Consider the following 26,663-nt stretch of genomic DNA (forward strand, 5'->3'; position numbering starts at 1 on the left):
CTTGGTTTTTGTTCCTCCCTTTGAGTCATCCTTACTTTTTCATGAAATAAAGCATGTGTTTGCATCTAAGTGGTTTTCTTAGTCAGCTTCCTGACAATAGAATTTTGGAGGTCCAGTGGTCTCTTTTTACTTTGTACTGTTCAGTGTTCTTTTTAGTTCAGTTTAGCAGTGTGTTTGCTGTTGTTATTCTCTCAAAAATTTTGTCAGCCTTCTGTGAATCATGTTGGGGTTTATTCCATAAGATAAAAGCCACATCTAAGAATCTCTGTGGAGATATTGAGGTAAAATGTACTCAAGCTTTCTAGAGTGTCTGTTGTTTGATTGAGAGGCTCTGTGAAATATACCTTTAATCTTTTTAAAGGGCTTTTAGTATAATTAGTACTGTGAAGTACCACTCTTGACCTTTCTGGGGTCTTAAGAAGAGGTTTTGCAGTCACCCCTCAGCTTCATTTTAGGCCATGTACTGCCCTGGATTCAAACTTTGTTTGGAAGCTATTCCTAACTTTAACATCTTTTGCCATCTTGAGAGGCTGAGAATTTTCAAAACTATTTGTGTCCTGGTTTAGTTTGTTTGTTTGATTCGCAGCCCTTTCTTTAGATTAGTTTATCTCTCTTCTCTTGCATTTTACAGTAAGTGGTGCAAAAAACAAAACAAAACAAAAAACCTACACATAACACAACACTTTAACCTTGCTTGGAAATTTTAGTTAAATCATTCACTTCATTAAATTACATTTCTTAGTTTCCACACTACTGAAGATAATGGTGGTGTTAGGTTTCTGCAACTACTAAACAGGAATTTGCATTTCTCCAACTTCCAAAAACATTTTCCTCACTTCCTCCTGAACCTTTGTATAAAGAATACTCAAAGTCCAACTTTCTACTAACTGTTCAAGGCAATTTAAGCTTTCTTTAACACATCCCTCAAAATCTTTCCAACCTCTACCCATTGCCAAGTTCCAAAACTACTCCTACATTTTTAGGTATTTATTATGGCAGCACCCCATGTTCAGTTTTCAACATCTATACTAGTTACTTCTAACAAGTTATCTCTAAACTTAGCAGCTGAAAGCAACAAACATTTATTGTCTTAACAGTTTGGTTAGGTTAGGAATCTTGGTGTGGCTTAACTGGATCCTGTCAGCTGAGGCCATGGGGTACATTTGAATGTTCCACAAAGGGACAGTCTGCTTCCTAGCCCACTCATGTGGTTGTTGGCAGGATTCAGGTCAGATCCTGTTGGACAGAGGCCTTTTTTAGTTCCTTCCTAGTGGGCTTCTTTTATGGGGCAGTTGACAGCATGACTAGCTGGCTTCCCTCAGAGCAGAAGAGGGCTGGCAAGACAGAAACTATTATCTTTTTGTAACCTAATCTTGGAAGCAACATCCTATCACTTTTGCCTTATGTTCTGTGTTAAAAGCAAATTATTAGGTACAGCCTATACTTGAGGGGAGGAGATTATACAAGGGTATGAATACCAGGAGGCAGGGATCATTGAAAGCCATCTTAGAAGCAGTAGGATCTTTGGCCACTAATTGCATATGATGGTGAATCTGCATTTACTGGGTTTGAAAATTGGAAGAGAGTGTCTAGAACACACCAATGAAATAATATTTACATAACACATTTAAAAGAATCTTTACAGGGATCCCTGGGTGGCGCAGAGGTTTAGCGCCTGCCTTTGGCCCAGGGCGCGATCCTGGAGACCCGGGATCGAATCCCATGTCGGGCTCCCGGTGCATGGAGCCTGCTTCTCCCTCTGCCTGTGTCTTTGCCTCTCTCTCTCTCTCTCTCTCTCTGTGACTATCATAAATAAGTAAAAATTAAAAAAAAAAAAGAAAACTGGGATTTCATATCCATTTTAAAAAATAAAAAAAATAAAAGAATCTTTACAACCCTGTAACTTACTGAGACTTGAAAATAATTTTAGGAGCTTAATTTCTTTATACAAACCAAGTTTTATGCCTACACAAATGTACCCCTTGTTTATATCTTCACTTGAAGTATGATGGAGTAAAAGACTTTTTAGAGAGATTTTTGTAATCAAAGTACATCTGACTGTAGGACAAATGATCAAGTGCTTTGTTGGCTTTTTCTCAGTTACTGATATATGACCGTATTTACAGGATGTAAGAAGTTAAGTAAATGAGGTCACTTGCCCTGGATATTTCTGAGATAAAAGTTATTCCTGTACCTTTTTAAGGTAGTTCTGGTATTATGGTAGAAAGCCATGTTGCTTGCATTTTCAGTGCAGTGAACTTAGGTGGTATGACTCTAGGAGTAATTCTACAAACAGACACACATATGAAGAAAAATCATACTAATTTTGGTATTAGAAGAAAGAGGCTGAGAAGAATGATTGCAATATCCTATACTTGTCCTGGAAAATGTATTTTCATCAAAAGACAGGAACCTCTGAAACCTTTTTCTTTGTTAGTCATACTGCCGTGTGTTCATTATTCCTGCCCCAAACTCTGTAACTCTTGGCACAGAAATGACTTTAACAGGCCCGGCAGAGTGGCCTGAAAAATAACAGTGATAACTTTTTTCCATGGATTATTTTAGTATTAGTTGGTTCACAACTTGAGTGATCTGATAAATATAGTGATGTTTATGCTGAAAATACATGGTACATTTAAGTAACTTTTTCATTTACGCGTTACAGAAATATCCTTACATTTCTTTCATGTTTCCCAGAAAGTATGGTGGTTCCTTTTGTAGTTATGCTAGAGAAGCTTAAGGTAGAATAGAGGAAAAGAGTTTGTATAGATGACTAAAGCTAGTTATTTCAGAGTTGCAGCTAAATCTCTCAGTAGATTTGTAATAGAAAATTTGTCAACAATAATAACAATGTTATTAAATAACATGGATAGCCAACCGTGTTTTATTTTTTTAAAAGATTTTATTTATTTGTTCATGAGAGACAAAGAGAGGCAGATACATAGGCAGAGGGAGAAGCAGGCTCCTCACAGGGAGCCCAGTGGGGGCTCGATCCTGGAACCCCAGGATCACACCCTGAGCCAAAGACAACGTTCAACCACTGAGCCACCCAGGCGTCCCCCAACCATGTTAGAATACTATACAACAGTTCCTTTCTAGATTATCCCTAATATATAAAATTGTCTTTCTTTTTCCTTTACAGGTGATATAACGTTACAAAGCAAGATGGGAAATATCGTAGTAGGTATGTGCTAAGCTGCTGGTTGGTAAATTTTGCATCCTTTTAAGAATAGCTATCTTTGTGATATTTTATTAGGGTAAATAAAATCTGAAATTTAGCTGACGAATCTGATAGAATCCTGATAATGGAAGTCAAATATAGGCAGACCCATTGTATGAATACATAAAATTATTCCTGGAAATTTATTGACTCCTCATCCTATAAATAATGTATAATTATAGATTTGGTATCAGTAAGAATAAAGTTAGAATTCTGACTTCACCACTTTGTATAAATGGGCTAATTACCTTCTCTGTGCTTCAATTTCCACATCTAAAAAAATAGAAATAATACTAAGTACCTATCATTTAGGGTTATTATAAGAAGTGAGATCATATATTTAAAGTACTTCACGATTTATGACGTTTGGTAAAAATTGAATAAATAATAGTCATTTTTATTATTGTTCTAATCCTAAGTCAGAGCTAATAGTGGCTAATGGTACCTTAGACCTCATCACTACATGTGATTCTGCATCTGTGGGAGAAAAAGTTCAGATTTCAGAGAGTTTAGATAGTTTTTCTCCTCCCAAATAGCACCAAGTGGGCAAAGGCACACTGAACCCTAAGAGTAGTGGTGGTTTTTTGGCCTTAAAGGATTGGGGGTGGGGATGGGAAACCAGAACCTTTGTGGGGAAGCTGTGGCTTATTGTCATTATGAACACCCAAGCATCCTGGCTTTGTCCTTTTTGACATTTTACATTTTTCCTTTCTTTGTACTGATTGAAATAGTAAACATGTTCAATAGTTCTTTACACTATCACTCCTGAAGTTTCTGGCTAAAAGTACATACCTTTTTAAAAATTTTTAAGAGGGCAGCCTCGGTGGCTCAGCAGTTTAGCGCTGCCTTCAGCCCGGGGTGTGATCCTGGAGTCCCGGGATTGAGTCCCGCATCAGGCTCCCAGCGTGGTGCCTGCTTCTCCCTCTGCCTGTGTCTCTGCCTCTCTCTTTCTCTGTCATAAATAAATAAATAAATAAATAAATAAATAAACAAACAAACAAACAAACAAACAAATAAATAAAATTTTAGGGGATAGTATCTTTTATGTTCAGTGAGTGATTAAGTAGAAAATAAAGGCTTCTTAAGTGGTAGTTATAAATCCTTTTACCTAGGACTCCTGGGTGGCTCAGCGGTTAAGCATCTACCTTTGGCTCAGCGTGTGATCCTGTGGTCCTGGGATCGAATCCTGCATCAGGCTCCCTGCATGGAGCCTGCTTCTCCCTCTACCTATGTCCCTGCTTCTCTGCCTGTGTCTCTCATGAATAAATAAATAAAATCTTTTAAAAGAAAATTATTTTTAAAAAAAATCATTTTAACTAAGACATGACAGAAGGATTTACCTGTTTCCAGTAATCAAGATTTTCTGTTGACTGCTCAGGCCATTTCGTCAGAGCACACATCTTGAGATGGTAAGGGAAATTTCTAGTGTGAACAAAAAGGTACACTGGTGAGAAGCTAAGCTAGCTGAGGAGAGAAAATGCTAGACAGAGTGGAGTTTGTAGCAATAAGGCAAGAGGGGAAAAAGAGAATATTGCAAATTGGGAGGCACAGAATTTCAATACCAACTAGAAGGCCCTTTAAGCAGATATGAATTTGACGAATCAGGGATCCCTGTGTGGCGCAGCGGTTTGGCGCCCGCCTTTGGCCCAGGGCGTGATTCTGGAGACCCGGGATCGAATCCCACATCGGGCTCCCAGTGCATGGAGCCTGCTTCTCCCTCTGCCTGTGTCTCTGCCTCTCTCTCTCTCTCTCTGTGACTATCATAAATAAATAAAAAAAAAAAAATTAAAAAAAAAAAAAAGCAGATATGAATTTGACGAATCTTATGATTATAATATGATAATGCTAGTGTTATTCTTGGATGGAAATATGGGAACAAAACGGAAAACCATTCTCTAAAATTGGAAATGGTTATTTATTTATACTGGCAAAGAATAGTAATAGCAGGGATGAAATGAACAGTAATGTACGTGTTTGAAGATGGTTTCAAACTCTGTATAAATGATTAACATTATAAATTCTTTTTAATTTTCCATATGAACTTTTCCCCACTATTAAGTACCAGAGGGATTTTCAAACAAAATGTTTTATTTTTCTTAGATTAATCTCTGTCTACTCAAAGAAAATGACCTAAGTCCAATGTTAAGAAATATATTATAGGGGGGACGCCTGGGTGGCTCAGCGGTTGAGCATCTGCCTTTGGCTCAGGTCGTGATTCTGGGGTCCTGGGATCGAGTCCCACATCGGGCTCCCTGCAGGGAGCCTGCTTCTCCCTCTACCTATGTCTCTGCCTCTCTCTGTGTCTCTCATGAATAAATAAATAAAATATGTTTGTTTTTTTTTTAATATATTGTAGGGGTGCCTCGGTGGCTCAGTCAGTTGAGTGTTGGACTCTTTGTTTTGGCTCCACTGGTGATCTTGGTATCATGGGATAGAACCATGTGTTGGGCTCCATGGTTGGCAGGGAATTTGCTTGGAGAGTCTGCTTTCTGGCCCTCCCTCTGTCCTGCCACCAGGGCATACTTGCTCGTACATGCATGCTTGCTCACTTGCTCTCAAATGAATAAAAAAATCTTCTAGATTCTAGAAGTAGTTAATGACCCTTTATATTTTCTTTAGCAAAATTTAAATCGAGTCCGTGGTTTTAGGTTCTTAAAAATCCACAAATATGTGAAAGTAAATAAAGGTTGAATTCTTTATTTGGTAAATGTGGTTGATAAATTTAGGGTTTTATTTTGGAAGAATCTTTTAAAATAAGAGAAAATGTATACATTTGTTAAATTATATTTTGATCTGTTGTAGTGTGGAGAAGCATGAACTGTAGAAGTAGATTTGATTGTGAATTTTGGTCCTACCACCTATTTGCTGTGTGAGTTTGATCAAATTAATAAGTGTTTCTGAATTTGCATTTTTACACATAAAATGGATATCACTTAATATAGTGCAACATTGTTAAGATATTAAATAGCATAGTACCCACTAATAGCCTACTGTTGACCAGAAGCCTTAACCAATAACACAAACTGTTAGTTAACACATATTTTGTATGCCATATGTATTACATATTATATTATTATAATAAGTAAGCAAGAGAAAAGAAATGTTAAGAAAATCATAAGAGAAAATTCACATTCACAGTACTGTACTGTATATTTATCCAAAAAATTCACTTATGAATTTTCACTTTTTCAATTTTTTCAAATTCATAAGTGAATTCAAATTTTTTCAAATTCCTAACAGTTCAAACCTGTGTTGTTCAAGGATCACCAATATAAGGTACAGCCCAACAAATGGTAGTTATTCAATAAACTATCCTTCTCTTTCTTCTTGGAGTTTATTATCTATAATATAAAACATGTAAGCCACTATGTTTTAGCCCTAATTATGAAAGAAATGTTTATTTCATAAATTCCTTTCTTTCAGTATCTATATCAAGACTTTGGAAGAAAAATATAAATTATGTCTATATTTACTGCCTCAACATTGTGCTAATATTTGAAGACAATCTTGTGTATGGCAGTAACTAGTCAACATCTATTTGTTGAATGCCTGCTCTGTATCAGGAACTCTTTTAGGTACTAGGAAATATTATGGTCTCCATGCTCACGTTTGGCCTGAGTAGAAAGACAATAAGCATGTAAATAACCAAAGATAACTTCAAATTGTGCAATGAATAAATAAGAGGGTAATGGAATAGAGAATGAGGAAAGAAAGCTATTGCATTTAGCAATCAGGAAGAGTCTGAAGAAGGGACATTTGAACTAAAGCCAGAATGGGAAAGAGGCTCATAAAATTCTGGATACAGAGCTCCCCAGATAGAGGAAAAGCTGGTGCAAGCCCTGAAAATTGAATGAACCTACCATTTTCAAGGTATAGAAGGAGATCTTGTGGAGAGTCATGGGAGATGAGGGAAGTGAGGGCTAAATCCAGATAGAGCCTTATAGACATTGTAAGAATACGGACTTAATTCCAACTACAACAGGTGTTAGCAGGGGAGTAATATATGATTTATATTTTGAAAAAGCAACCAAGAGCTGTTGTTTTGTAATGTACCAGAGGGTATAGAAATTGAAGCAGGCAATTAGAAAGCTTAATTTGTTTATCTATACTGTTGATGGATACCTGGGCTGTGTCTAGTTTTTGGCAATTGTAAAAAAGGTTGCTATGAACATTTTTAGACAAATCATTTTATGGAGGGATATATGGATTACATATATATAAATATATGTGTACATATGTGTATATATATATACACACACATTTTTATGTATGTATTTTTCTCCTCTTGGGTAAATACCTAGGAATAGAATAGCTGATTTGAGTTTGCATAATAAACTACCAGATAAACTACCCCCCAAGTTCCATTTCACACTTCCTCCTACAGTGTATGAGTTGTTCCGCATCCTCACCAGTATTTTTATTGTCAGTCTTTTAATTTCACCCGTTCCAGTGTGTGTACAGTGGTTTCCCTATATTAATTTACATTTCCCTGATGACTAATGATGTTTAGTACTTTCTTGTGTACTTATTGGTTATTAGTATATCTTTTTTTTTTTTTTCAGATTTTATTTATGTATTTGAGAGAAAGAGAGCATGAGCAGGGAGGGGCAGAGTGATAAACAGACTCCCTTCTGAGCAGGGAGCCAGACATAGGATTTGATCCTGGGACTCTGGGATCATGACTCCACTGAAGACAGACCCCTAACCAACCGAGCCACCCAGGCGCCTCTCTTTCTTTATGAAGTTTTGTGTTTTGTTTGTTTGTTTAAAGATTCTATTTATTTATTCATTAGAGATACAAAGAGAAAGGCAGAGACATAGCAGAGGAAGAAGCAGATCCCTTACAAGGAGCCTGATGTGGGACTTGATCCTGGACCCCAGAATCATGCCCTGAGCTGAAAGATGCTCAACCACTGAGCCAACAAGGCGTCCCTCTTTTTGAATATTTTGTTCAGATATTTTGCCCATTTAATTTTCAACTGGATTATTTATCTTTTTATTATTGAATTGGAGGAGTTGTTCATATGTTCTGGGAACAACCCTCCGTCAGATCGTTGTTTTTCCATATTTCCTCTCAGTCTGTGACTTGCCTATGCATTTTCTTAAGTGTGTTTTGATGAGAAGATTTCCATTTTGATAAAGTCTAATTTACTGATTATTTTCATGGTTATTGTTTCCTGTGTCCTGAGAAATCTGTATCTGCTTTCAATCATAAAGCTGTTCTCTTATGTTTTTCTCTAGCATCTTTAATAGTTTCTGCTTTTGCCTTCAATCTATCTCTAATTTTTGTGTTGAGTGTGCAATAAGAATCAAGATTTGTTTTTTCCCATATGAATGTTTTAGTTATTATATCACCACTTGTTGAAAAATCTTTCATTCTCCAATGTATTACTTCATCATCTTTATCTAGAATCGTGACTGTATAGGTAATAGATACTTTATTATTATATTAATAATTTGTTTTATCTGGTTTTACATTTGGTGATTTTTTTCAAGAAATTTGTCTATTTTGTCAAATTATCAAATTTGTTCACATATTTATGCAAAGTATTCCCTTATACTCCTTTTTATGCCTATAGGATGTGTAGTGATATTTCTTTCCTCTTCATCCCTGATATTGATAGTTATATTCTCTTTTTCTGGATTAGTGAGACTTGACTTTATAATTTTGTTAATCTTTTCAAAGAACCAACTTTTCATGTTGTTAGTATCTCTATTGTTTGTTTTCTAATGTATTGATTGATTTCTGCTGTTTATTTTGTTCTTTCGTTTACTTTGAGTTTCCTTGCTCCTCTTAGTCTAGCTTCTTCAGGTAAAACATTAGGTCATTGATTTCAGACTTTTTATTTTAGACTTTGTTTTTTAATATTAGCATTTAAATTATAAGTATTAAAAAGCAATATATTCCTCATATTTTGAAATTAAGTTTTTATTTTAACTGTATTCAAATGCCAGTTGGTTAACATAGAGTGTAATATTAGTTTCAGGTATACAATATAATGATTCAATACTTCCATATATTACCCAGTGCTCATCACAAGTGCACTCTTTAATCCCCATTGCTTATTTCATCCATCCTCCCACCCACCTCCACTCTGGTAACCCATCAGTTTGTTCTCTATAATGAAGAGTCTGTTTCTTGGTTTGTCTCTTTTTTTTTTTTCCTTTACATAGATCCATGTATGGATCCAGCATAGATCCATCCTTGTTGCAAATGGCAAGATTTATTTTATTAGTTTTAGGTGTGGAATATAGTGATTCAGTAATTCTGTACATTACTAAGTACCCATCATGGCAAGTGTACTTCTAATCCCCTTCACCTATTTCATCCATCCCCCCACCTCTCCCCTCTGGTAACCATCAGTTTGTTCTGTATAGTTAAGAGTCTCTTTCTACATTTGTCTCTTTTTGTCTTTGTTTTTTTTTTTTTTCTTTCTTTCTTTTTGTCTTTGTTGATTTGTTTCTTAAATTCCACATATGAGTGAAATCATATGGTATTTGTTTTTTTTCTCACTGATTTTTTTTACTAGCATAATACTCTCTTGCTCCAACCATATTATTGTAAATGGTAAGATTTCATTCTTTTTTCTGAGTAATATTCCACTGTATACCACATCTTTTTTATCCATTCATCTATCGATGGACATTTGGGTTGCTTCCATAATTCAGTTAGTGTAAATAATGCTGCACTAAACACAGGGGTGTTTTTATCCCTTAGAATTAGTGTTTTCATATTCCTTAGGTAAATACCTACAAGTGTGATTACTAGATCATATGGTAGCTCTTTTTAATTTTTAATTTTGCCTTCTTTTGAAGGATATTATCACTGGGTATATAATTCTGAGTTGACTGATTTTTTTAAAGTATAAAAAAATATAAACCAGGGTAAAAGATAAGTAACAAACTAGAAGGATACCTGATATATATCCATATAGACATATAATCATGGGAGGGGGGTGTATGACAAATGAGAATAAAAGGAACACTCAGTGACAACATGGATGAACATGAACAAGCAGTTCACAGAGAAATAGTCAATATACATATATAATACTGTTCCATCTAAACCATAAACCATAAATCAAAACCATCTAAACATAAGCAGCCATGACTTAAAATACTAATAAAATCAATTGGTGATAAAGTTACAGTGAAACATGGATTCCTATCAATATTTGTTCAGGTGTGAATTAATTAACCATTTTGTAGGTCAATTTGGAAATGTATATCAAAATTAGAAGTGTCTACATTTACTTTGCTCTAGCATTTCCTCTTTTAGAACTTTATCCCAAGAGGATAATCTGGTGAGAATATAAAGATATATACATTAGGATATTCATCTTTCTGTTTATAATAGAAAGATAGTGTACATTTTAAGTTGTTTCAGTAGGGGAATAATCAAATTTATTTGGCACATTTGTAAAACAAAATATTAGCCTTTAACAATATAATAACCTGACTCTATAGTTTACAATATAGACATATATTCCTGATATATTTTTTAAGATTTTTATTTATTTATTTGAGAAAGAGCCTGAGCAGGGAACCTGATGTGGGACTAGATTCCAGGACCCAGAGATCATGACTTGAGTGAAAGGCAGACATTTAACCCAACTGAGAAACCCAAGTGCCCTTGACATTTTTTTTTTTTTAAGATTTTATTTACTTATTCATGAGAGACACACAGAGAGAGAGAGGCAGAGACAGGCAGAGGGAGAAGCAGGCTCCATGCAGGGAGCCCGACGCGGGACTCAATCCCAGGTCTCCAGGATCACGCCCTGGACTGCAGGCAGCACCAAACCGCTGTGCCACCGGGGCTGCCCTAACCTTTTATTAAATGAAAAAAACCAACATAAGACGTTGTACTATTATTTCATATGTTTATATTTATAGTGAGTATTAAATCAGAAAAGGACAGGAGGGAGAAAAGAAGAGAGCAGAGCACAGCAAAAAATACCCAAAACTTGAATTCAAAGTTGTTTGGGTCCTGTTATAAATTTCTTCTTTTGAATATATCTGGACCCAAAAGTCACTGATTTGTGAAAATACATCCCATTTCTCCTAACATCTGGAACAGAAGATGTCATACAATTTCTCAAGAACCCACTTGTGCTCCTTTATAAGAAAAACATTGCTGATTTTTTGTTTAATAGGAACATAACAGCTTAAGAGGTCAAACCAAAATGTGATGACATAATCTAAGCAAGTCAGCAAAGTCCTAGGTATCTATTTGATAAAAATAGTGAGCAGTCAAGGTCAGTGAAAAGTTAGAACTGCCCTGAGACAACTTTTTTTCATTTCTAAGCAAGAATTTAATATCTGTATACTACTAAAACCTTAGGAAAAGAGCTGATTTCAGTAAATTGGTAAATCTCATTGTCTTAAACAGAATTAAATTTTACTTTTGGGAGGGGGGGTGGGCAAGGGAGAGCTTATTTTCTCAAACCAAGATGTTTTGCTCTAGGAATCAGCAGACTCTGTAAAGGGCCAGATATTAAATATTTTTGGCTCTGTGGGCCACACAGTCTACCTGTACTATGCAACTCTCACATTGTAACACAAAGCAGTCATTGACAATGCACAAACGAATGGATATGTCTTGTTCCAATAAAACTTCATTAATAAAAACAGGAGGGCTGTAGTTTGCCATCCCTTCTGTAGAGCCTAAAAACCTTGTTATGAGTCTGGTAAAATTTTGGATATGATGCCTTAATCCCAAAGGTGAAGTTTCTTGATTACTTGGCTTGTGTTTTTCATAAAAGGTTTGCTGGAGAGATTTGAAGGCAACTCTGAATCATGGTAACCTAATTAAAGTCTACTCAGTAACTTGGATTTTGAGGAATTGAAATTGCTAATAAGCAAATTAGTTACAAAGAAACAAAAAAGTGATTTGTAGGAACCTGAGAGGGAAGTTTATTAGAATAGCAGAGACTTCAAAATATTGGAATAGGTGGTAAGAAAAAGTTATATATAATATTATCAAGTTAGAATATTAGGAGACTTGAGATGATTTAGGTATTATCCTATCTGATAAAGGAAAATAGACAAAGTATTCTTCCTATGATTCCTTTATTAAGAAGAATATAATTCAGGTAAAAGGAATTTAGATAATATAATTGATCAGGTTCTTAAGTATTATCTTATCAGTCATTTGGATTGTGTATATACATTATAATATGCCTCCCCAAACCCCATTCTTCCTAATTTCTCTCTCAGAAGCTAAGTGCTGTAAAAAAATTTTGATTATATATGTCAAAACCATGATTTTCTTTGGACTCATATTTCTTAAAATGTTTTTTTTTTCTGGAATACCAGATCATCCATTTAAAATGAGTCAACAGGGGCACCTGGGTGGTCAGTCAGTTGGGGATCTGACTCTTGGTTTCAGCTCAGGTTATAATCTCTGGGTCGTGGGCTAGAGGCCCCTATTGGACTCTGCCTTAGTGTGGAGTCTGCTTGAAGATTCTCTCCCTTTGCCCCTCCTCTCACTAGTGAGTGCTCTCTTTCTCTCACATAAACAAATCTTTAGAAATAAAATAGTCGGGATCCCTGGGTGGCGCAGCGGTTTGGCGCCTGCCTTTGGCCCAGGGCGCGATCCTGGAGACCCAGGATCGAATCCCACATCAGGCTCCCAGTGCATGGAGCCTGCTTCTCCCTCTGCCTGTGTCTCTGCCTCTCTCTCTCTCTCTGTGACTATCATAAATAAATAAATAAATAAATAAATAAATAAATAATTAATTAATTAAAATTAAAAAAAAGAAATAAAATAGTCAACAGTAGAAAGCAAAGCTTGATAGTAGATGACAATAGGATAGGAATGCTTAATAGAGTTGCTCACCTAGCCTTACTTTCACTGCCTTATGTTGCCTCTTTTGGAAGGCATTGCCAGAAGCCATGTACTGGTGATTTTATCTTTAAAAAAAGAATATATTTGGAGCAGGAGGTGGCATGGTTTGCCTTGTGTGTCATTTGTAAGCCCAGCTTCCTAATGCTCCCTCCCTAATACAGGATACTGACTTAGAAAGCTTTACTTGAAATAACCTTACAATTCTGGCTTTGTATATCCTTTATGTCCTGTGTATGAAATTTGTTCCTTGTAATTAGTGTAGCTCTGGAAGTTGTAGGACTCGAGTTGCAGAAATGAAGAAATACCTTTTGTGTTACCGTATCTTAGTATCTACATGTTGAAACTTGAAGTTAAATGAAAAATTGAGAACTTTCTGAACATGTTTGATTTTGAAAGAATTCTTTCTTATCTGAGAGTTTGGAATTTTAGCCTTTCAAGTAGTTTTTATTCTCTATTAGACAAATGTATATTACAAATATATGGGGTTTTTTGGTTGTGTGTTCTGATTAGCTAATAGTCAACATCAGTTTTACCCTACAGTGTGTGTAATTTTCCAGGAAAACCCAGTGGTCTCTGGACAAGGACAAGATCCTTGTCCAAAATTGTGAGGATAGAAAACTCTCACAGAGAGCCTACTTATTCCAGACACTTATCTGGACTGATAATAGCTGTTTACTTCTTAATCGCCCTCTAATGCATATTTCCCTTCAGGCTTCTTCTAAGAGCTATAGAATTTCTCCATTATGTGAATTTCCAAAAAGTAAAATTTTATAGAGGAAGTCTTAATTTGACTCTTGGTAATTAATTTTTAGTTCCAGTCATTTGTATTACAGAAAACAAAAGAAGATTGGTGTTTGTTTTGCTACATAGCTTTTCAAATATCACTTTTGCTTTCTCTCTTTAAAACATATCTTGAGGGTTTTTTTGTTTTTGTTTTTGTTTTTTCAGTCTCCAAGGGATGGACCACTATCAAGAGCTCACGACTGATAACACGAGGATATAATTACTCAGTGGCTTAGAATAAAATTATTTAGCCTTTGTTTATTTCCCATTGGGTTGGGGGGAGAAGTATTTATTAGCTTCATGAAAATCTTGTGTAGTTTTTCCCCTAGAGACAGCAAGAAATCAAACATGTTTCACATATTTTACTTTGTTCAACTTGGGATAATATACACATTGTGTAGTCCACATTTCTTTTTAATTGTAATATATTTTTACCTGGCTTCCTTTAGGATGCAGTAAGAGATTATATAAAAGGAGTTTCTGTTGGTAACTGAGGAGAGAGATAATCATCTTTGCCCAACTATTCTATGTCATTTTTTATCACTAAAGGCTTAATTTCCCAGCATCAGGTTTACTTTTGAACTTAGAATTAAATAAATTGGGTCCAATAAAGGGCAGTTTTCAGTATACATTACAGATAAGTATTATGAATTATCTTGGGGTCAGATTTTAACCACTTTATTCCCAAGTTGCTTTGTTTAGGGTCATTTAAAAATTGAAAGAAAAACGTCTTGTATACAAATGTTTTTTCTTCACATTTTACTAAAAGTATAATTTTTGACATTATTTTCACCACACTCCCTAATTTGTTTCCACTTTGAAGTAGTAAAGTTCCTGATAAAATAGGCTTTTTAAGAGGTTTTTCATATATATATATGCGCTTTGGCCCTCTCAGGGCATTCAGACAGAATATTAAAAGTTCAGTTGCCATGAGGAAGAAGCAGCTACTTAGTACTGACTCTCCAACATCATTCTCTTACTTCTTTATCTCTAACTTTGTTAGCTTTCCCTTGAACTTGAAATGTTGGCTTTTTGAAGACTGGGGTCAATGATGACAGATTTGAGTGTCAAACCAGAACCACTGTAATTATGATTTTCTTCTCCCAACTGAAAAATACCTGTTCAATTCCAGAACTTTGAAAAGAAATATTTAGATATAAACAAGCTTCACCCACTCTTTAAGTGACTCCCTTTATCTCCATTTCTGTCTCTCTAAGAAATGCAACAAAATCTTATCCAGAGTAAGTGTTCACTATTAGCAGTACCTTTTTAGCCCCAACAAATTTGCTAAAAGGAGAAAATATAGGATAGTTTTGATTTGGGGGCACCTGGGTGGCTCAGTTGGTTAGTGTCTGCCTTCAGCCCAGGTCATGTTCCCAGATCCTGGGATGGAACCCCACATTAGCCTCCCTGTTCAGTAGGAAGTCTGATTCTCCTTCTGCCACTCCCCTGCTCATGCTCTCTCTCTCTCAAATAAATAAATCTTTTTTAAAAAGTTTGATTTTTGTTAACTTTGCTATTCTCTGTATCTTCATGAGATAAAACTCTTTAAATATTGAAAGTTGATAATAAACTAAATGTATCAATGGTGCTTAATAGTCTTGGCTGTCAAGGATCCCCTGCTTATGTACTCTCCTTTCTATATATTAGGTTGCAGAGTAAGGATTTTTATCAATAAGTTATGCAAGTTACTATGGACATAGGGATTTTTTGTTATCTAGGTGTAGATTTGTAGATTTCAAATTCTGCTTTCATTTTAAAGTGAAAGATGGCATAACTATGGGGAAAATAAAAACTTTGCAAGACTCTTAGTGCCTTATCCTACTGTTGAAGTGGAGTCTTTTATTTCAAGTTTATCATTTCAATTACTACAATAAGAATGATTATACTTACAGTTTTTCTTTTTTCCTAGACTCATCCTCTGGATGTCTAAAGGCCACAACTCATCAGGGTGCAATCGATGTGTATGTCAGCCATCTAGGGCAAGTGGAGTTGAAATCCCATAAAGGTTAGCCAAGTGGAATGTTTTATTTTGATATATGGTGTACAGAAGGTTTTATGTAACATCCAGGAAACAGATGGTCAGATTATTTTCTCTCTACTGACATCATGAGCTCAAGAAAATTTCTCATGATAGAACTTGATTTAAAGACTGACTGGGGGGCACTTGGGTGGCTCAATTGGTTAAGCATCTGCCTTTAGCTCAGGTCATGATCTTGGGGATCAAGCCCCGCATTGGGTTCCCTGCTCAGTGGAGAATTTGTTTCTCCTTCTCCCTCTGCCCCTTCCCCCCCACCTCCCACTCCTCTCTCTCTCTCTCTCTCTCTCTCTCTCTCAAATGAATAAATAAAATCTTTAAAAAATAAAAGACTCACCAGAGGGGCACCTGGCTGTCTCAGTTGGAGGAACATGCAACTCTTGATCTTGAAATTGTAAGTTTGAGCTCCACATTGGGTGTAAAATTTCTTGAAAATAAAATCTTTTTTAAAAAAAGAATAATAAAGACTGACTGGGATACTAATAACTCTCTGGATCAATGATTTTTGAAACTTTTGGAACAGGTGGCTATAAAGACTGTTGTTACCTTTGTAGTATAAACAAAAGTGTTACAATATAGTGTCTGTTGTGGAATTATTTAGTGTTAGTGTTTGGATTTCTCAGTTTGGTTTTATGTCTGAAATAGAATATTATTTGGAGGGAAAATGCTCCCATACATTTCTTTTGGCAGCTTTTCTACCAACTTGTTATAGGACCTTCTTGAGCCATCACTCTAGAATAATTCTTTGCAGTGTGTGGTCCTGAAATAAAGATATCACCAGGAAAGCCCTCTAAAGTAATTGTTGACTTAATCTCTTGAAGTATTAAGTCTTATTATGACATGTCTCTTTATATAATCTTATTTCTGTTACAAATAACTTATTCTAAGAATCCAAGTATTTAATTAAAAATAATATACTTTTTAGTCATATGAAGATTGAATATAAGTCTGTGTACATGGTGGCAAGTGGCTTGTATACTTGGAGTAGCTTGGCCATAGGAGCTGAAGTGACCTGGGTGCAGAAAGTTAAGAAATGTAGCTCCGTCTAAAAAAATTTTTTAAATAAAACTTAGACCTTGCATATTGCTCAGAACAGAGCTATATGTGTATAACAAGGAAAATACTTCCTTACAGAAAGTTGTTCCTGTTGTTAGTTTCTTGGGCATATTTTCTTGGGCAATACATTCTGTCCAACAAGGCTCTCTCATCAGAGTGTCAAAATAAAACTACAAACAGAGGCCTAAATCAGAAGGGTTTTTTTGCTGACACACAGGCGATTTGATTTCTCAAGATTACATTTTTTTCCTTTAAAATTGGATAATATTGCATTATCACTGAATTCCTGAGAGCTTCAGTAATGCCATTCAAGATATTTTGTAAGTTCTATTTAAGTCATATAATGCATTGTCTTATTACGAAGGCCCTAAGAAAAAATGTAATTTACCATAACTAGTAAGAGTACAAAGTTTTCAATAAGTAGCTTTTATATGAAAGTTATTTCTATTTTGTATGGATGGACAAAAAAGTAAAATAAACAAGAAACATTGTTAATCTTTATCTACTTAAAATATCTTTGAGCATTATTTGGGATGCTGATCCAGTAACCTATTGAAATAGCATATGATGTTGCAAAATTTGATTAAGTTTATAGTTTTGTGTTTTTCCTATTGGACTGGCATGAAGCTTAAGGACAACTGGAAACCAAAAAAATGTCTTATTTCAGGTATCTTAATTCTAACTATACTTGGGAACAGTAACTTTTTAAAAGAGTAATGGAAAATTATTCAGGGTTCTGTTGCTTAATGCTTAGTGAAGAGATCTAGAATCCTTTCCAACTCTGCCTGTGTCTTACGGTAACAGGGTTTTGGAAACAAACCACTTGAGTGTCCTAGATGTTCTCCATTTCCCCATGTGAAAAAGAATGTGTGCTTGTTTTTCTCTTCCTATGAGTTAATCTTATTAATTCTTTCAAAAAGGCTGTGTTTAGGCTTAAGAGTCAGACCTGCATCTGAGTACTGACTCTTCCACTTAAATATGTCCTTGATGAAACCACTGATCCTTATATAGTGTGCCTTCACTATGTGGTATAGTTAGTATTAGTTCACTTTTTAATTTAAAAAATGGTATTGATCTCAGTAACTATGAAGATGGTTTATGAAGTGAAAGAGTTTGAAGTTGTAGCAAGAGCCCTCCTTTCTAAAAAAGGTAGTTAAAGATAGGACATTTGAGAAAGTTTTCAAGTCATGAGAATTCTTTCATAAACAGTAATGGAGTTCTGATGGTGACAGCTTTTGTTTTTTAAGGATGTGGAGAGAGATGAGGATAGAGCAAGTTGCATTGCTTAACATTTTTAAAGCTCTCAGAGATTTAACACCCCTTTTCATTTAAGAACAGAAAAAAGTATTCATAAAATTACCACATTTAATATATTTAGAAATAAAAAGTCCTACAAAAAAATTTTTTTAAACTATTATTTTCTACTTTTAAAGTATGGTTGGTAGAAAAGCATGCATCTTCTATTCATTCTGAAATTCCCCAGGTTTTTTTTTTCCCCCTGAATCCCTCATATCTGTTGTTATAGGGAATCTCCTATCAGTAGTTTATATTTAAAAACTGAAAAGTAGTTTGTTTTTTAAATAAAATAACCTAGTTGTAGTGATATGCTTTGTCGTGTACTCCCACCTCACACATTTTGAGCAGTAATTATGAGAGTTTATCAGTTTTACTTCAGACTTTCCAGCTCCAGTTAGGAAGGCTGAGAAGATACGAAGTTAGACCCTGACATCATGACCCGAGCTAAAGGTAAAGGTCATGATCTTAACTAACTAAGGTACCCAGGTATCCTGCACCGCTGTTTAAATAAAATGTGCTAAGGAGTAAAGATGGTGTCCCAAGAGCATGCTACCCTTTCAGTCATTTTTCAAATAACCCCTGGTACTTTTGATTTCTTTGCATTAATAAACTTTTTAAAATTTATTACAGGCTCTATTCTTGTCAAGGTCGCACCTTCCATTCAAGCTTATTTACAGTTATCAGGGAAAGAGGTTAATGTAAACTCAGAAGTCCATGTTCAAGAAATGACTGAAGTTCACAAAGAGGATGGCGTAATTATTACTGGTAAGGGTGCTGCATTTTGCTATGTAAGATGAATAGTCATTGTTCACACATAAGTAGAAATATAGTACACTTAACTGCAGCTTTAGTCTTTTATTCCTTTCCATCATCACATTTTGATGTTTGACACTCTTTTCTTCCAACTGCTTATCAGTAAATAGCACAGTACAGACATTTAGTTTGAGATACTCACTAACCTGTTATTGGATTAAATCAATTTAAATAATTTTTCTATCTCCAAAGCATAGTTGCACACCCATGTTCATAGCAGCATTATTCACAGTAGCAAAAAGGTAAAAGCAACCCAAATGTCTATTGATGGATGAATGGATATGTGAGATATGGAAAATACATACAATGGAATATTATTTCACCTTAAAAGGGAAGAAAATCTTGTCATATGATACACATGGATGAACCTTAAGAACATCATGCTAAATAAAATAAGTCAAAAAAATAAATAAATAATAAATAAATAAATAAATAAATAAATAAATAAAATAAGTCTGTCACAAAAAGACTGTATGATTCCTCTTTGTATGTGATACCTGAAGTAGTCAGATTCATAGAAACAAAGTAGGGGAAGGGGAAAATGAGTTGTTCAATGAGTATAGTTTTGCAAAATGAAAAAGTTTGGAGATCTGCACAACAATGTGAATATACTTAACATTACTGAACTGTAAGATTTATGTTATGCATTTTTTACTGCAATCTAAAATTTTTTGAAACCATGCATTTTTTTTCTGGTATAGCTGCTTTCTAATTCTTGGCCTTAAAAATCATCTAAATATATATAGTGCAATATTTAAAGTTAACTTTGCATGATTGGAATAAACACAAATTTGGATTGGTATTATGCACATTGTAAACTTGCTCTTTTAATACAACAAATTCTCAGTCCCAGAAATGTGAATGGTTTTGCACATTTTTTCTGACTACTTCTGGCTGCATTGATGGCTGATACTATTTTTTAAAATATTCATCGTACACAGATACATAGTAAATACATGTACACAGTACCAAAAAAAAGGAATGAATTCTGGTGAAGGTTTCCTTTAAATGTTACAAGAATGGCATTGAGAAGGAGACTGAAAAAGGGCATGTGGCGGTGTCTTCACAAGATCAGATTTCAGTTCTATTTTTTTAAATTTTTTTTTAAGATTTATTTATTTATTTATTTATGATAGACATAGAGAGAGAGAGAGAGGCAGAGACACAGGAGGAGGGAGAAGCAGGCTCCATGTCGGGAGCCTGATGTGGGACTCGATCCCGGGACTCCGGGATCGTGCCCTGGGCCAAAGGCAGGTGCCAACCGCTAAGCCACCCAGGGATCCCAGATTTCAGTTTTAAATACAGGCATACCTCAGAGATACTGTGCGTTCACTTCCATACCATTGCAATAAAGCAATTCAAAAGAATATTTTCAGTTTCCCAGTGCATATAAAAGCTATGTTTATACTATAGTGCAGTTGTTAAAAGTATACAGTAGCACTGCATTTTTAAAAAAAATGCAGCTACCTTAATTAAAAATGCTTTATTGCTAAAAAACAAAACAAAAAACATGCTAAGCATCATCTGAGCTATCCATAAGTGATCATCTTTTTGCTTTGATGTTGATGGCTGGTGATTGATAAGAGTAGTGTTTGCTGAAGGTTGAAAGTTGAGATGTCCATGACAATTTCTTAAATTAAAACAACAGTGAAGTTTGCAGCATTAATTCCTCCTTTCACAAATCATTTCTCTGTAGCACATGATGCTGTTTGATAGCATTTTACACACAGTAGAATTTCCAAATTAGAATCAATCCTCTCAAATTCTGCTGCTGCTTTATCAAGTAAGTTTATGTAATAGTCTAAATTCTTTGTTGTCATTCCAACAATCTTCACAGCATCTTCACCAGGAATAGATTCCTTCTCAAGAAACTACTTTGTTTATCCATAAAAAGCAACTCTTCATGCATTAAAATTTTATCTTGAGATTGCAGCAATTCAGTCACAGCTTCAGACTAGTTCTCCTTCTAGTTCTTTTCCTCTTCCTACCATGTTGTATTTACTTCTTCCACTGAAGTCTTGAACCCCTCAAAGTAATCCATGAATCAGCTTCTTCCAAATTCCTGCTAATGCCAATATTTTAACTCTTTCCATGAATCATGAATGTTCTTACTGGCAGCTGAATGATTAATCCTTTTCAGAAGGTTTTTAATTAAAAAAAAGAAGAAGGTTTTTAATTTATTTTGTCCAGATCCATCGTGAAATCACTTTTTATGGCAACCATAGCTTTATGAAATGTATTCTTAAACAATAAGACTAAAAGTTGATTTACTTTTTTTAAGATTTTATTTATTTATTCACGAGAGACACACAGAGAGAGAAAGAGGCAGAGACACAGGCAGAGGGAGGAGCAGGCTCCATGCAGGGAGCCCAACGTGGGACTCTGGGACTCGTTCTGGGGTCTCCAGGATCATACCCTGGGCTGAAGGCGGCGCTAAACCACTGAGCCACCCGGGCTGCCCTGAATTTACTTCTTGATCCATATGCTACAGAATGGATATCGTGTTAGCAGGCATGAGGACATTAATCTCATTGTACATCTCCATCAGAGCTCTTGGGTGACCACTGCATTGTCAGTGAGCAGTCATATTTGAAAGGAATCTTTTTCTGAACAATAGGTATCAACAATGGACTTAAGGTATTTAGTAAACTATGTTATAAACAAGTGGGCTGTCATCCAGGCTTTGTTGTTCCATTGATTGAACACAGAGTAGATTTAGCATAATTTCGAAGAGCCCTAGGATTTTCAGAATGGTTAATAAGCATTGGCTTCAACTTAAAGATAGCAGCTGCATTAGTCTCTACCAGGAGAGTCAGCCTGTCCTTTGAAGTTTTGAAGCCAGGCATTGACTTTTCCTTTCTAGCTATGAAAGTCCTAGGTGGCATCTTCCTCCAACATAAGGCTGTGTGTATACATTGAAAATCCTCTTGTTTACAATAGCCACCTTCATTAAAGATCTTAGCTAGATCTTCTGGAACTTGCTGCAGCTTCTACTTTAGCCCCTTGTGCTTCACCTTGCATTTTTATGTTATGGAGACAGCTTCTTTCCTTAAACATCATGAACCAGCCTTGGCTAGCTTCAAACCTTTTTTCATGTAGCTTTTTCACCTCAGCCTTCATAGAATTGGAGAATGTTAGGGCTTTACTCTAGATTAGGCTTAGCTTAAGGAAATGTTGTGGCTGGTTTGATCTTCTATCCAGACCACTAAAACTTTCTGCATGTCAGCAATATGGCTGTTTTGCTTTCTTATCATTTGTGTGTTCAGTGGAATCATACTTTCAGTTTTCCTTCAGGAACTTTTTTTTTGCATTCACAGCGTGGCTAACCATTTGGCACAAAATGCCTAGCTTTAGGCTTCCTCAATAAGCTTAATCATTTTTAGCTTTTGCTTTAAAAGTGAGAGATGTGTGACTCTACCTTTCACTTGAACACTTAGAGACTATTTTAAGGTTATTAACTGGCCTAATGTTGTTGGCAAAATATTGTCCTGTCTCAGGAACTAGGGAGAGAGAGACTGGGGACTGGCCAGTCCATGGAGTAGTCAGGACACATACTTACCAGTTAAGTTTACAGTATTGTATGGGTGCATTTCTGTGCTTCAAAAGTCACATTACTAACATCAAAGGTCACTGATCACAGGTCACCATAACAAGTGTAATAATAATAATGAAAGAGTTTAAAATATTGTGAGAATTACCAAAATGTAATACATAGATACTAAGTGAGCAAATGCTGTTGGGAAGAAGGTGCCAATAGACCTTCTTAGTGCAGGGTTGCCACAGACCTTCAATTTGTGAAAAATGCAAGGTCTACAAAGCACAATAAAGCAAGGTATGCCTTTGTTCATTTTATATATCATAAAAGTTAAAGTAATTTGTTAAAAATCATAGAATCTTAACAAAAAGCATGACAAGTAATAAAAATAAGTCCTGTACACCCACCCTCAGGTCTAACCCAAAGCATAATGAGCAGACTCATAGTGACATAGTGAAAATTTGATGAAAATTTAACCATATTAAAAGGAGTAAGAATCAATTTCTTGTGATCTAATCTCTGAAGTTTAATAAGGAGACAATAAAAAAAATAATGAGACAATAGAGTTGCCTTTTTTGGCTCTAGTAATCTTTTTTTTTAAAGATTTTTTAAGATTTTATTTAACTTATTTAAATAAAATCTCATGAGAGACACAGAGAGAGAGGCAGAGACACAGGCAGAGGGAGAAGCAGGCACCCAATTCAGGACTCCATCCCCGGACAAAGATCATTCCCTGAGCCAAAGGCAGAGGCTCAACCACTGAGCCACCCAGGCGTCCCTTGACCATAGTAATCTAAAGCAATAATATGAATCTGTTTAATAATGTTCTGAATTATAGCAATTAAATTATTTTACATATGTTAAGAATGTTTGAATTAGAAATTATTTTGTCATTTTTTGTTCTGTTACTCATAGAATCTTGTGTCTTTCTGAAATTTACTTTTAGCTTTAATTTAGTTTTAAAACCCTATTTTCAACACTTTAGCCATTAAAAAAAATAATAAACCTCATTAAATGATTTAAGAACACTTACTAGTCCTGTCACTGGATGAAATCAGTATCCCAGGCCTGATCTCTCTTTTTTCTGGCCCATCCTTATTCTGTTAAACTAGTACTACATCAAGCATAATATATTTGAAAACAAACATCATCTTTCCTTTGCCTAGCTCCTGTCTTCTGTATTTTCCTTTATTTTGTCAGTCACTCAACAAACTTTTATTGATTATTGAATCAAGCACTGCTAGAAATTGGGAATAAAAGATCTCTCTGTCATCTGGGAAGCTCATATCCTAGTAAGTAAGACAAATCAATGAGCACAATGAAGTGGAATAAATGTATTAATTATATGTATATGATACAGTGAAAGGGTTTATATGACACATCTAAATTAGACTAGCATTATGAGTTTGAAGAAGTGAGAGAAGTCCAGCATACCTGGAGTATAGAGAGTAGGGGAAAATGGTATAAAGAAAGGCTGGAGGGCAGCCCGGGTGTCTCAGCAGGTTAGCGCTCGTTCGGCCCAGGTCGTGGTCCTGGAGTCCCAGGATCGAGTCCCACATCGGGCACCTTGCATGGAGCCTGCTTCTCCCTCTGCCTGTGTCTCTACCTCTCTTGCTCTCTCTGTGTCTCTCATGAATAAATAAATGAAATTAAAAAAAAAGAAAAGGCTGGAGACTTTGGGAGGGGTCAGATCATATAAGGCTGATTTGGATTTTATACTAAGTGCATTGCAAAGGCACCAGAAGGTTTTCATCTGGGTTTACACAACCAAATCTATGCATTACAAAGATCATTGAATGTTGAGTGGAGAAAGATTGGAAAGAGCAATGGTGAGTGAAGGAAAAGCTAATTAGCATGTTACTGTAGTAAATCAGGAGACCAAGGTCAGTGGCCTGGACTCCACAGTAATCTATCTTAAACTCCACAAACAAATACATAAACCTTCAGAAAACTTTGGTTGAAGAAATAGATGAATGCTATGAGGAAGATAACACGCTTACTTCATGAGCTATTATGAGACTCCTCAGAGTATTTAATTCTTTTTGTGTTATATGTTATTATGTCTTACACTCCAGCCCCTCCTTCCTAAACCAGGAAGGCCCAAGTTGCAGAATGAAGTTTATTTCCCGCCCACAGCGTAAGAATCTAGGTACTTAAAAAAAAAAAAAAAAAATCTAGATACTGATCAACAGAATTTTTTTCTTTTTTTTTTTTTTAACTTTTTTTTAGTGGCTTTATTGAGATTTTTTTTTTTTAAGATTTTATTTATTTACTCATGAGAGGCACAGAGAGAGAGAGAGAGGCAGAGACCTAGGCAAAGGGAAAGCAGGCTCCATGCAGGAAGCCCAACGTGGGACTCCATTCCAGTACTCCGGGATCACGCCCCGAGCTGAAGGCAAACTCTCAACCACTGAGCCACCCAGGTGTCCCCAGAATTTTTTCATAGAGTACGACATGACATACCATGAGCCCCAGATGTATCTAAAGATTGTCTCTCATATTAGGTTAAATCCATTAGAGTAATTATGCAGAGGGACCTCAGATAAAAACAGAGCAATCCCTTTGGAGAGCTGTATGAACAAGTGACTGAGTTTATAGAAACTTTCATAATTCATTTTAATTCTAAAACTGGGGGATCCCTGGGTGGTGCAGCGGTTTAGCGCCTGCCTTTGGCCCAGGGCGCGATCCTGGAGACCCGGGATCGAATCCCACATCAGGCTCCCAGTGCATGGAGCCTGCTTCTTCCTCTGCCTGTGTCTCTGCCTGTCTCTCTCACTGTGTGCCTATCATAAATAAATAAATAAATTTTTTAAAAAATTGTTAATTCTAAAACTGGTGCCCAGAAGGCCACAGACCTTTTTATCAAATGGATGGAATAATTTAAGAGGCCTAGAAAATCAGAGCAGATTGCTTTTTCTGTGGAGATTTCCAACATAAAACCCAGTTTTGGAAATAATGAGCAGCTTTATATGTGAGTTGTTATTATAGGCAGCTGAGCTCAGCTCATCTGGGCTTTCCTTACAGAGCCTATGAGGCATAGCAACAGAAATACCCTCACTGCTAAGAAGTCTGGATTGTATCTGTAGCATGACTGCTGCATGATTTCTGCAAAAAAAACCCTGCCAGTAAAAATTAGTCCCTAGGGCTCAGGCTTCCCACAGGGTTTGCTGTGTCAGCTTTGTAATTTTGTTTGATTTCCTGTTTCATGGCTTCCCTCACTGTCGCTGTCACTAATAACTGTACATTGTACAATTCTTAAAGTAATTTATAAGTATTATATCCTATTCTGGGGACAAAGGAAGCCTAGGACTCTCAGGCTGAAACGTTTATGTACTTTAAAAGCTGTACACAATGTGTATTCTTTGGAGTGCATTTTTTAATCCTTAGAAGATCCTTGATTCCAAGTTTTGTGCTCTACCCATATATGGCAAATTCAACGAGTGGTGAATGGCTTAGGTAAGATATTTCTTGGAAGAAATTGATTTCTCAGGACGCCTAGGTGACTCAGCGGTTGGGCACCTGCCCTCAGCTCAGGGTGTGATCCTGAGTGAGATATGAAACCTCACTGTGGTGTATCAAGACATTCTGGGACCCAAAACCACAGCAGCACAAAATCCTTTTGTCTTAAAGGCCCCAGGTTAGATGTTTAGAAAGTATTGCAGATAAAGCATGTTGCCAGCCAATGATGTTTACTCTTGTCTGCTTAGTAGAGAGGGTAATACTACTGAGTTCTCTTTATTTTACTCAAACTAGAAATGTAAATTAGAATATAAAAAATGAATTCATTTTGGAACAGACCACCAAGTCAAAAGAGAGTTCTCAGCTTGTTTTTAGGCCAGAGTTAGACGTTTAGTGGTATTGTGATTTATAATGGAAAACTGGTTCATAGATTAGAAAAGATGCTGAAATGGGACTAAGCCCACAGAAAGCTACTTTTAAGATCTAGTGACAGTGTTTTCCCTACAAGTGGGAAAAAAACTAGTTTTTGATATGACTCATAGAAATAATTCTTTTTTTAGAGCACATTGAAGTTTGAGTTTTCTCCAACCTTATAACACATGGATTTGTCAGTCAT

At 35.7% G+C, this 26,663-nt stretch overlaps 1 protein-coding gene across 4 annotated transcripts in view; it reads left to right on the forward strand.

The window, feature by feature from the left end:
* Nucleotides 1-26,663, forward strand: part of FAM185A (family with sequence similarity 185 member A) — a 79,122-nt gene that overhangs the window by 25,741 nt on the left and 26,718 nt on the right. For 2 of the 4 annotated variants that reach the window (XM_072791463.1, XM_072791465.1), the window contains exons 5-7: nt 3,143-3,184; nt 15,763-15,858; nt 18,871-19,005. In XM_072791463.1, the coding sequence (XP_072647564.1) occupies nt 3,143-3,184; nt 15,763-15,858; nt 18,871-19,005 (273 nt within the window). The remainder of the gene's footprint in view (nt 1-3,142; nt 3,185-15,762; nt 15,859-18,870; nt 19,006-26,663) is intronic. The other 2 variants (XM_072791462.1, XM_072791464.1) reach the window with 1 other exon arrangement.

This window comes from Canis lupus, chromosome 21, assembly GCF_048164855.1.
Source record: "Canis lupus baileyi chromosome 21, mCanLup2.hap1, whole genome shotgun sequence".
Taxonomy (NCBI): domain Eukaryota; kingdom Metazoa; phylum Chordata; class Mammalia; order Carnivora; family Canidae; genus Canis; species Canis lupus.